Source organism: Artemia sp. Qi Xiang Cuo, chromosome 8, assembly GCF_049724085.1.
Source record: "Artemia sp. Qi Xiang Cuo chromosome 8, ASM4972408v1, whole genome shotgun sequence".
Classification (NCBI taxonomy): domain Eukaryota; kingdom Metazoa; phylum Arthropoda; class Branchiopoda; order Anostraca; family Artemiidae; genus Artemia; species Artemia sp. Qi Xiang Cuo.
In genome coordinates this window covers 62,958,359-62,971,194 of record NC_142801.1, presented here as the reverse complement: position 1 = coordinate 62,971,194, position 12,836 = coordinate 62,958,359, and the positions used below count along the sequence as shown (strand labels likewise).

Genomic DNA, 12,836 nt, shown 5'->3' with positions numbered 1-12,836 from the left:
AGGTTAGGTGAGAGGCAAGCGAAAAGTTGGGTGTATGAGTAGGTTAGGTTTGGTTAGATTAAGTTAGGTGAGTTTAAGTTAGGTTCGGCTCGGTTACCCGCCGAACGCCCGGGTACGTAGGCTAACCTAGCCTAACCTAACTTAACCTAACCTAATTAAAGTGGAGCTTCATATCTTCATGAAGAATATTCACGATCAAAGTATAATTTTTCCTATCTTCTATTAAAAATTTGGAACAGAACTTTAAATTTTTCATCTCTTTGAGAAAATTCGGAACTGAATTTAAGAAAATTTAGAATTAAAGCGACACTTTTATCTTCATGGAAAATAATCACAATCATAGTATAACTTTTCCTATCTTCTACGAAAAAATTTAGAACTGAACTTTAAATTTTTATGTCTTGGCGAACTTAAAACTGAAGTGGAAGATTTTTATTTTCTCTGGAGAAATTAAAAATTGAATTGTGTTCTTTGGTAAAATTCAGAAGAGAACTTGAACTTTTCTATCTTCTATGACAAATTTGGAACAGTATTTTAAATTTTTTCATCTCTTTGAGAAAAATATAAACTGAAGTGGAAAATTTTTATATTATTTTGGGAAAACAGAATTGATCAATAACTTATTTCATTTTCAATGAGAAAATTCAGAATCGAAGTTGAACTTTTCTTCTTCCGGGAAAATATTTGGAACAGAACTTTAAATTTTTCATTTCTTTGAGAAAAGTCGGAACTGAATTTAAGAAAATTTAGAATTAAAGTGAAACTTTTTATCTTCATGGAAAATAATCACAATCATAGCATAACTTTTCCTATCTTCTACGGAAAAATTTAGAACTGAACTTTAAATTTGTTTATTTCTTTGTGAAATAAAGAACTGAAGTGGAAGATTTTTATTTTCTCTGGAGAAATTAAAAATTGAATTGTCTTCTTTGGTAAAATTCAGAAGAGAACTTGAACTTTTCTATCTTCTATGACAAATTTGGAACAGCATTTTAAATTATTTCATCTCTTTGAGAAAAATCTGAACTGTAGTGGAAATTTTTATATTATTTTGGGAAAATAGAATTGATCAATAACTTATTTCTTTTTCAATGAGAAAATTCAGAATCGAAGTTGAACTTTTCTTCTTCCGGGAAAATATTTTGAAGAGAACTTTAAATTTTTTCATTTCTTTGAGAAAAGTTGGAACTGAATTTAAGAAAATTTAGAATTAATGTGAAACTTTTTATCTTCATGGAAAATAAACACAATTATAGTATAACTTTTCCTATCTTCTACGGAAAAATTTAGAACTGAACTTTAAATTTTTTATGTCTTTGTGAAATAAAGAACTGAAGTGGAAGATTTTTATTTTTTACTGGAGAAATTAGAATTGAATTGTGTTCTTTGGTAAAATTCCGAAGGGAACTTGAACTTTTTTATCTTCTGTGAAAAATTTGGAACAGTATTTTAAGTTTTTCATCTCTTCGAGACAGATCTGAACTGAAGTGGAAAATTTTTATATTATTTGGAAAAATAGAAATGATCAATAACTAATTCCTTTTTCATTTAGAAAATTCAGAACATAAATTAAACTTTTCTTTATTTCGTTGAGATAACTATAAATTGAACTAGAAAGTTTTATCTTCATGGAATATATTCGCAACAATGGTACAGCTTTTTCTATCTGCTACGAAAAATTTTAGAATTAGACTTAAAATCTATTCATGTCTTTCGTGAACTTAAAACTGAAGTGGAAGATTTCTATTTTCTCTGGAGAAATTACAATTGAAGTGTGTTCTTTGGTAAAATTCAGAAGAGAACTTGTATTTTTCTATCTTCCATGAAAAATTTGGAACAGTATTTAAAAATTTTTCATCTCTTTGAGAAAAATCTGATCCGAAGTGAAAAATTTTTATATTATTTGGAAAAATAGAATTTATCAATAGGTAATTTCTTTTTCATTGAGAAAATCTAGTAAAGTAAACTTTTTTATATTCTTTGAAAAATTTGGAAGAGTATTTAAAATTTTTCCTGTCTTTGAGATAGATCCTAAATGAAGCGGAACATTGCTATAGGACCTTGAAGAACAGAATATCTTAGTTGTCATTTTCTTTTTCATTGAGAAAATTCAGGATCGAACTTGAACTTTTTTTGACTGTGTTGAGAAAATTGAAATAGAACTTTTTGTCGTCCGGGAAAATATTCACAACTATGGTATAGCTTTTTCTATCTACTACGGATAAATTTAGAATAGAACTTTAAAGTTCTTTATGTCTTTGGTGAACTTAAAACTGAAGTGGAAGATTTTTATTTTCTCTGGAGAAATTAGAATTGAATTGTATTCTTTGGTAAAATTCAGAAGAGAACTTGAACTTTTCTATCTTCTATGAAAAATTTGGAACAGTATTTTAAATTTTTTCATCCCTTTGAGAAAAATGTGAATCGAAGTGGAAAATTTTTATATTATTTGGAAAAATAGAATTGATTAATAACTAACTTCTTTTTCATTGAGAAAATTCAGAAGAGAACTTGAACTTTTCTTCACTTCATTGAGAAAATTTAAAATTGAATAGAAAAGCTACTAAGGAAAAATTTAGAATTTGTAAAATTTGTTTAAGAAGGATATTAAGAAAAGAACTTGTTCAAAAAAGATATAATAAAGCCTTTTGAAAAGTATTGCTTGATCTTGGGGTGTGCAAAAAAGTCGTAAAGTAAAGTTGTGGTGAAAAAGATAACTACTTCAACATGTAAAATTGGTTTAGGAAGGACATTAAGAAAAAAACTTGTTCTGAAAAGATATAATAAAGCCCTTTGGAAAGTATTGCTTGATGTTTGGGTGTGCAAAAAAGTCGTAAAGTAAAGTTGTGGGGGAAAAGATAAGTACTTCAACTTGTAAAATGGGTTTAGGAAGAAAATTACGTAAAGAACTGGTGCTGAAAAAATATAATAAAGCCTTTTGAAAAGTATTGCTTGATGTTGGGGTATTCGAAAAGACCTATATTAAAGTTGTGGGTGATAAGATGAGAACTTCAACTTGTAAAGTTGTCTAATGAAGGACAATAAGAAAAGAAATTGTTCATATAAGATATAATAAAGACTTTTGAAGAGTATAGCTTAGTCTTGGAGTATACAAAAAAGTCATAAAGTAAAGCTCTTGTAAAAAGGATGAGTACTTCATGTTTTAAAATTGGTTTAGGATGGATATTAAGAAAAGAAATTGTTCTGAAATGCCTTTGAAAAGTATTGCTTGATGTTGGGGTGTGCAAAAAGTCGTAAAGTAAAGTTATGGGGAAAAGGATGGGTACTTCAACTTGTAAAATGGGTTTAGGAGGAACATTAAGAAAGGAACTTGTTCTGAGATGCCTTTTGAAAAGTACTGCTTGGTGTTGGGGCATTCAAAAAAGCTGTAAAGTAAAGTTGTGGGTGAAAAGGATGGGTACTTCAACTTATAAAATGGGTTTAGGAATGACATTAAGAAAGGAACTTGTTCTCAAAAGATATAATAAAGCCTTTTGAAATGTGGGGGCCCTTCTGTGTCTCAAGTGCACAAAAAAAGTATTTAAAAAATGTGAGGGGCTCTTTGGGGGCCCGGGGGCCTTTGGGGGCCCGGGGGCCCTTGGGGGCGGGGGGGTCGTTGGGGAGCCCGGGGTCCGTTGGCGGGCGGGGGGCTGTGTTGGAGGTGGGGGTAGGGGTATCAGAGCCTTTTGGGGTTGGGGTAGAGGCCCTCAGGACACTGTTCAAATGGAACTTGTGTATTATAACGTCCACAGAGTTTCACCCTCAAATCTTCTTCTAAATCATCTTCTAAAATCCTCTTCTAAATGCCTCAAATGATTTCGCTTAAATCATCTTCTAAAATGTCTCAAAGCTGTTTCGCCCAAATAATCCCTAAACGTGATTTCTGCGTGTCCCTTTTGTTTTGACATCCCTGCGCTGTCACATTTGAAATTCCTAGGAAACTCTTTCCTGCATTAGTCTCTTCATCTCTAAGATCAAAACAATCGCCCAGAGGTAATTCTCCTGTATGAACACCGACAAATCATTCAACTTTTACATCATCCATTAGAGATTAATAAACTGTACCCTAAATCAGTTGTTTAGGACGAACACAGAATAAGTAACTAAACTTTATACAGGGAGGTTTCTCCTGGACGAGATCCAGAAAATCATTTTTTCAGGATTTCACTTCATTTTCAATTATTCAATTAGTTTTTCGGAAATCCATTTCCTCTAGGGAGGCTAGGCCCATCTATGGACCCCCATGCAGAGATACATTCTTTTGATAACCGAATTATGTACTGATCGGACCCCATGAGGCTAAATCCTGTTTTTTCATTCTCAGTGACAAAAACCATAAAAACATGCATAAATTGCTGTTGACATCCATGAAAAAAGACAAATAAATTGACAAACACTCATAACCATCCAAGAAACATCCATCAAAGTGAGAAAAATCCTGTTTTTTCATTCTCAGTGACAAAAACCATAAATTATGTCCTGTCAGCGTTAAACTAAATTGTAGATGGCAGCACGGTGTTCTCGTCGCGCTGGTACCCCCCTATCTACTTATATGCCCCCAGGGTACAACTTACAACCCTTTCCCTGAGGGCTCTGGGGGGAGTGTCCTCCTCAAAAACATAATGTCTATCTGGAAATCAACTACGTAGAACAAAATGGCTGTCTCAAAATTTTGATTGGATGTGTTTTGGGAAATGGTGGGCGCGGAAGGGGTGTTAGTTGCCTTTCAGTCATTTTTGACCCTCAAAAAAAGGCACTAGAAATCTCGATTCCTAATCTAATGAGCCCCTTTTGAAGTTTATGCAACGACCCCTTCTATAAGTGCCTCTGGGAAAAAATGAAAATATATAAATAATAAAACATTGAAGCCGTAAGGCCTTTACTATAGGCAACGCCATAGCATTGCCTCTGATAATGTAACTTCGTTTTGATTAAATCTCTTTGTAAAGTCAATAATACTGCTCTTATTCATATCATAAAATTCACGTGTTTCAATTTGCTTATTTGAAGCAATAATAATAATAATAATAATAATTTATTTATAACCCACATCATATCAAGTTATGGCACTTGTGGAGTAACACAGGGAAAAAAAATGAAATACACTACAAATAAAATACACTACAAATAAAAAAAAAACAATATGATTAACCGAACAGATGGACCAAAGGATGATGAGGCGATAAACGATAAAAAGCTGATTACGACAACCTTCCATGCAGCAAGGCCAACTTTGCACTTATATCACGGACATGAACTTACGAATTATCTTACCATTACTATGCCAGGGAGGGGGGGGGGGATAAAGTAAAAATTTACAATATCTGAAATAATAATTCCGGATCTGCTTAACATCATTTTTCTATAGAAGGGGATAAAGACCGGAAAGATAAAGGACAGAATAATCACAGAATGCAGCATGTAGCCTACCCAGTGCACGTCTATTGTACGTCCCTCGATTGGCAACAATCTTAGAATAGCCCATTTGAATTTTCTTTTGAACTTCACGAACAGTGCACTGCCGTAGGATAGAAACTGAATTAGTAACAGTAATACCCAACCACCAAAAGGCGGAACCAGAGGGTATAGAAAAACCGCAACAAACTAAGGGAGCATTAGTGGAAGTCAGACCATTAAAAACTAGAAATTCACATTTCTCAACATTAAGAGAAAGACCAATTTTAGAAAATAGACGTGAAACTTTTGAGACCATAAACGAGAGACCTTGCTTATTTTTACACAAAAGTAGAAGATCATCCGCATGGCAAGATAAGAAACATCTGAGAGTCCAATAAAATAATTTGATCTGATTTCATCTAAAATACCAGAAATGCACATTTTGAATATTCTAGGTGATAAAACCTATCCCTGTTTGACACCCGACATAAGGGGACAAACGGAGGTCCAGATTTATTAATTCAGAGGAAAGAATTCTCATACCCAAAGCAAAGAAGAAAAATGACTGAAAGATTTACACCATTATTAAAAAAGGAAAAAAAAAGCTTGACTGTGGACTACACTGTCAAAAGCTTTAGAAAGGTCCAAAGTACATATATAAAGTGGCAAGCCTTCAGCCAGACTATTCTTAAGAACAGGAGAAAGAACACGGTGTGCATGTTGACAGCCAATACCAGATTGAAACCCGAATTGATTCGATCCTAAATTTATATTTTCATTTAAATGAGGAATTAAAATATATTCAAGGATTTTACTCAAGTTACACGTAGTGGTTATAGGGCGATAAGATGAACAATGAGAAGGGAGTTTTCTCCACATTAAAATTGAGGTTGACATTTCCACAAAGAAAGCTATCTGGAACCAGTGAAGATGTTAAACACATTTGGAACTACAATCAATATCAATGGATGAAGATTTCAGTTGCTTAATTGCATTTTCAACAGCAGTTATTGATACTGGAATAATATGGCCTTGATGAAGCGAAGGCGGAAGAATTTTAGAAAGTATCCAAGAATAATGTGACTGCATGAAAAAATTAATTTTGGAAAAAAAAACTGCCGAATAGTAAACATACCAAGCTGAACTAGAAATCGAATCACTATTATAAAGATCACTTTTATCCAGCTTCTCAGAATTGATCAATTTAGACCAATCCTTTTTAAAGGCTGGAAATTCCATACCCTTAAAACGAATGGATTTAAGGTACTTTTTATAATCATTCTTTTTTTTTCTGCTTTATATCCGCAACAGACCCCATCGTAGGTCTACCACAATCAACCCGAATTCGAAGCCAAAGTTTAACCTTATTTTTATAATTTTTTAATTCATGATCGGCAGCCCATATAGATCTCCGCGTTTTTATACGAATACGCTCTTCGGGAACCACAATTTTTTCAGCTTCTTTCATACATCTAATTATATCATCATAATATCTATCAAGATCACGCTTACTACCCTTTACTTGCAATTGGAGTAGATCGTAAGGCACGAATGCAATTAAGCGATGTAGATAAAGATAATACATATAAAGCAATATCGGCTCTTTTCCAATTACTACGTTTAAACCATTTAGAATCCCCAATAGGGGCAACATTGAAAAGGTTACGTTTCAGTTTAGCAATAAATGAAAGCGATAGCTGCTCAAAGTCATCAGTCTCAATATCAACATGAATAATCGAGCATTCTAACTGTGACGAATTAAGTATACGATCAATATTAGAAACACTACCATTTTGATGGATTTAGGAGTATGGTAAATCTTTCTTCAGAATCACGTAAGGGGGCATGCACTCCAATATTCCTCGGGATCGATAACTCTGTTCCTCCAAATCCGTATTAAAGTCACCAAGAACTATAAAATCAAGTTTATTTTGCTTGACACGATTCATCACGGAATTTCAAGACTTGCATGCAATAGCAAATCTATTTATTGAAACCTATATATGGAAGATAAATCTATTTATTGAAATCAATATATGGAATATATGGAAGATAAACATTAGCAAACACAGTACTATTTACTCTCACAGTAAGAATGTGCTTATTCGAATAAAAAAGGGATGGGTTCGAAAGATCAATACTTTTTTTTAAAAATACAGGCAAGACCTCCAAAAGGACGACCACGTCTGGGAACTGCATCAGAAGTGAAAATCGAATGAATAGAGCTTCGATGAAGGAAATTTCTGCTAGAGGCAGTTAACAAGGTTTTTTTGCAGGCATATAACGTCAAAGTTCTCGTACAGATCGTAAATATAAGCATCTTTATTTTTTGTGCCATTGATATTGTGCGATATGGTTGAAATTTGTAAGGTCATTTAGAGGCTTGTTGACTTGCAAGACCACGGAGAACGGAGCATGGCATGCTAAAGGACACGTGTTCACCATTGCAATTGGCACATTTTGGTGAGGCATTTTATGCATTTTCTTTCGTACTAACATGTGGGCCGGCACAAGATAAGATATTTATTTCAAAAAATGACTTTCACAAGCCCCGAAGGGCCGAATTCGCATTTGGGCTCATATGATAAAAAAAGACATTGAAATAGCAGAACAACTAAAAAACTGGCTAAACAATGCCAAAAACAACAATATCAGAAAGGCAAAGCCATTCATTAGTCTAAAAAACAAAAAGTGTCAAATGTAAGAAAGTTAAAAAGGCACAAATTAAAGCAAAACCAAAAAAAAATTGAAATAAAAATAGTGTTAAAAAGGTTTAAAAGAGAGTATATAAAACGGGGAGGGAACGGAAGAGCCAAACGGACACCAGCATGGGTATCACCAGTACAAAACAAAAAAAAAAAAAAAACTAGTGGTGTATTTGATAAGTAATGAAGGGGACAAAGGTTTTTTTCATACCTGGAGGTTAAGCAACGGATGAGGGACAAGATAGGGATGGGTTCAAAAAAAGTACGTGGCAGACGGTGTTTGGATGGGGAGTGTCTTTTGGGGAAAATGTTTTCCGTGCGAGGGTTTATTATTCCATTTTTTGTAAAACGGAGGCACAGCGTTCCTCTTCTGCGCTCAAGAGTTTCCCGCTTGGCCTTTTTTAGAAGGAGTGAATATGGTACCAAAGTTTCTTTAAAACTTATTCTTAGGGCTCTTTTTTGAATAGATTCAATTTTATCTGATTCATCACGAGAGATGCCAGGATGCCAAACTGGACAAGCATATTCAGGATGCGGGTGGACAAAGGAAGTATAAATCCTTAAAGAATGGGATGGGGGGACGTTAAATTTATTCAAGAGCTTAACGAGCAACGAGCACATTTAGGCGCAGGACTGGGACAAGAAGACTGGAAGTGGTGGGGTGATCGGCCATTAAAACAACACTTTGGAATTTCCTTAAACTCGCTCAGTCTAAAGAATTCATAACCAATTCGTACACCGTCTTTGAAATAAGCAGCTTTAGCAAAAGAAACTCAAAATCAAGCTTAACTGTTTTAGAAGAGCCCAGCCTTTTGGCAGCAACAATACCGCTACAATTTGTAAAAGACTGAATCGAATAATCCTCTGGAACACCTTTTATAATGGCCGAATATTTCTTAGAAATTTCTTTGGTTGACGTACCGGCGAGAATGACGGGAACAGATTCACGGAAGTCTTCGGCAGCAGATTTATCTTTCATACCACTTATCGTGAACAGGGCGAATACTGGAAACAAGTTCATGGCCACTGATTTTATCAATAGCATCTTTCCTTTCAATAGGATCCGATAAATGAGACGGCGCTTGAGAGACAACAATAGTGGTTGACTGGCAATTAGAGCCTACAGGTTCTAGTAACTGGTAATTGAGGCTATAATTGTCCAACTTTGCTGACACAATTTGAACAAGCTGATGAACTTTGGAAACGTTAGAGGCTAATTATGAATAGGCCACAGCCTGCAATACTGGAACTTCAGTTGGAGGTTTAATCACATAAGTTGAAATAGTTATGCTAGCTTCATCATACTTCTTCAAAAGATCGAGCATGTCCTTAATATTACTGGTTGCAGACTTTGCACCACTGCGGCGAGGGGGAATTTCATCAGGCAAAAGTTTCGACCATAGACCAGCCTTAGATTCAACTATTTTTGGCGAAGCAAAAAAAATCCACTCCATATTCAATAATTTCCTTCTCAGAAATGGAATTCAGCCAATTACTTTGGACAAAATTTAACAGAGGCGAATAGATAAGTTCAAAGTCATTCAGATCCTCCGATTGTTTGCTAATACTTGGCATCTTTTCAAGGCATCAATTTTCAACCACCATAATTTTAAACCGTTCAATTCATAAATATAGGTCACTGTTATATGTCATTACAATCCCAAGCCAATTGTTGCGAAATAACAAGGTTACTGAATTAATTATGAAGCATAGGTCATGATTAAAATTCTCTATAATCCCAAGCCAATTGTTGCGAAATAACAAGGTCACTGAAATAATTATGAAGCATAGGTCAGGATTAAAAGTCTCTATGATCCAAAGTCAAATATTGTGAAATTCTAAATTAATTCACTTGACAAGAAACTCACTGACTTAGTAATGTTCATAAAGTATCCAATTTTAGCTGTTCTCGCATTGAACAGCCAAACAAAAGTCTGTAGGTTTATAATCAAAGTAGCCGGTATCTTCGTAGCGATGTCTTAAAAAAACAGACTGTTTTATTATTCCAGAAGTTGAAGCGTAGACCAGATTCTTCTTCCAAAAACAATTTAAATCCACGACGATACCACTCTTTAATTTGCCCTGCATATCCTCTATGCAATTTACACGGATTGCATAATCTACCCTTTTCATTATAGTTATCACAAAAGGGATAGTTCTCGAATAATGACGAGCTTATCAGAGTATACAGGCATAATCGAGAGATTTAAAAATTTTACGAAATTAACTATCTTTCTTCCAAAAGGAAATTGACTGGCGATCAATGAATATGTCTCCTAGGGGTGTCAAAAAACATGTTTAGACATGATTTCGTACTAAATGGCTCTCTAAGTAGTGGATAAGAGTAAAACCACAGCATCATTTTGTTTTGTCTCAGATGAGATATCTATAAATGGAGTAGAAGCTTGGAGACCACGACGACAAAGTTTCAGACTATAGTCCAAAGATGGGGAATCGGTTCCCAGTATATCGTTAAAGCATTTCTCGAGAAAATATTTTTCTTTGAAGAGATAGTTCCAGAAGGTCGTCATCTAAAATTAATCAATTTCCCAGTTTTACTAGATTACGAAAAATTTATGATTCTCAAATTTATCCATTTTAACACTCTCACTACCCAATATAGACTAAAAGTTTTCTATAAATTGTTCTCTTCAATATATTTCGTTAGCGCGTTTAATCCATCTTGTAATTTCTGTATATGCACTGTATTCACCCTAGACGTAAAACATGATTGTTCTTCCGACTTGAATTTGTTTAATGTTATAGCATATCCTGCATAAATTTTGTCCCATTCTAGGGCTAGTTGACAACCCATTGTAATTTCAACTGCCACCTTAGGCACTCTAAGTCCCATTTCATCAACACTTTCAATATTCAATAATGTACAAGCCTCCATTTTAATGTTGACTGCCCCACTTCCAGACAGAAACTGACTCTCGATCAATAAAAATTGCTTTTACCACCTGGAAACATTTTTAGACAAGATTTTTAGACAACATGTGTCTAAGATTTTTAATAAAAAACAATAGGGGGAAATAAAAACAACTGGATTCCAGAAAAGTCGTCTAGACAAGTATAGAGGAAAATACCTTGGAATGTCGCCTAGAAACAGTACTCTCACCGGAATTTTCCTATGGCTGTCTTGAGGTCAGATGGCATGTCTTTAAAATCTATGGAAAAAGGGATAGGGATGTCTCTAAAATCCAATACTAAGTTTCATAGGGATGTCTTTAAAAGCAGTGATGGGATACTACTGTTTAGTTTATTTATTGATACTGATTTGTGGTAGTTGTATGCTTGGTAGATTATTTGATTCTATTTTTGTTCATTTTTGGTTTAATGGAGTTCTTTACTTTGTTTTTGAAAATTTATTTTGTGGATTTTTTTTTTTAAATTAATACAAACATAAGTCAATTGCCACCTTGCTATAATCTTGAATCAGTGTTTTTCTCATAGTTTTTTTCTCTCTTTTTTTGTACTCCACTTTTTATTTTATTATATTAGTGGGTAAGCAGAATATCATAACTATTGTTAATATATTTTCAGATGATAAATGCACTGGAACCAGCATGCTGGAGGTCCCATTAACCCTTGGAATGCGAACAAAATCCGATTCGTCACTTCCTAACTCTATTAACAGGACTCTCGGAGAATCAGTGGCTTCACCACCGTCTCCTTCAACTCGACACCGAATTATGAAAAGCCTTGTGAAGAGGATTCATAAATATAAAGAAAGAGCTCTACATCCAGAATTTAAGAAATATCTAAAAGAGGAAAAGGGGACTGAAAACTGGGCATTTGATACAAAGAAAAGAATGAGCTTTGATTCAGGCAGTGAAGATGACTGTTTAAGTGAAAAGCTAAATAGAGAAGATAAACAAACGGTAAATGAAAAATGCCAAGCTTCACTTGATGAAATTGAATATTTTGAAGAATATATTCGTAGCTACTTCAAGCATAACAATGTCGACACTCAGCTTCTACCCTGGTTATTTGAAAGTAGTTGATTTAATAAAACTTACTTAGTTTGAGATTTAATTCTTTTTGTAGTTTTGTCGAAAAAAAAAGTGCAACTTACGTGGTTTTACTTTCATTCCTCATTTACTTTTTCTTTCTGCTTTACTTTCTCTTTTCTTTTTAGTTTCTGCTTCCCTCATAAATCGGAAAATTTGTGAGTCGAAAGCAGTTGATTTTCTAAAATTAAAAGTTCTCCTAGGTTTACTTACTTTCTTTTTTTTATAGATCTTGCCTCTCTAACACATCGATAAATTTGTGAGTGCTCCCTAGTTTTGGATTTCCTCTTTGAAGCACCAAAGACAGTGATAATAAACTGGTAATAAATTCTTTAACTGGAAGCTCATGTGACCATATATATCTTTAAAATAAAGGAGAAATCGGGAATTCGTTTTTTTTTCAAACAGTTCGTGTTAACGGACTGTAGGTAAGGAGCGACCCGGCTCAATGGTAACCGAAACTCTAGAAAACGGGTTTTCGATACCAATAGATATATAAAAAAAATCACATTTCAATGCTGATTTCAAATAAATAACTTTCATCAAGTTTAGTGCTACCCATCAAAAGTTACGCGCCTGAGAAAATTTGGCTGATTTTCAAAAAAAGGGGGTAAGACCCTCTAAAAGTTATAGAACCTTAATGAAAATCACACCATCATATTCAGCGTATCAGAGAACCCTACTGTAGAGGTTTCAAGCTCCTATCTACAAAAATGTGGAA

General features: G+C 34.1%; 2 protein-coding genes across 3 annotated transcripts in view; one reads left to right on the top strand and one right to left on the bottom strand.

The window, feature by feature from the left end:
* Nucleotides 1–9,181, bottom strand: part of LOC148949684 (uncharacterized) — a 74,614-nt gene extending 65,433 nt beyond the window's left edge. For both annotated transcript variants that reach the window (XM_089093058.1, XM_089093059.1), the window contains exon 1: nt 8,893–9,181. In XM_089093058.1, the coding sequence (XP_088949184.1) occupies nt 8,893–9,147 (255 nt within the window). In that variant the 5' untranslated portion in view covers nt 9,148–9,181. The remainder of the gene's footprint in view (nt 1–8,892) is intronic.
* The window catches only part of LOC148949683 (uncharacterized), a 77,953-nt gene extending 65,764 nt beyond the window's left edge, over nt 1–12,189 (top strand). The window contains exon 3 of the mRNA XM_089093057.1: nt 11,649–12,189. Coding sequence (XP_088949183.1) covers nt 11,649–12,109 — 461 coding nt within the window. The 3' untranslated portion in view covers nt 12,110–12,189. The remainder of the gene's footprint in view (nt 1–11,648) is intronic.
* Nucleotides 12,190–12,836: the final 647 nt, after the last annotated feature.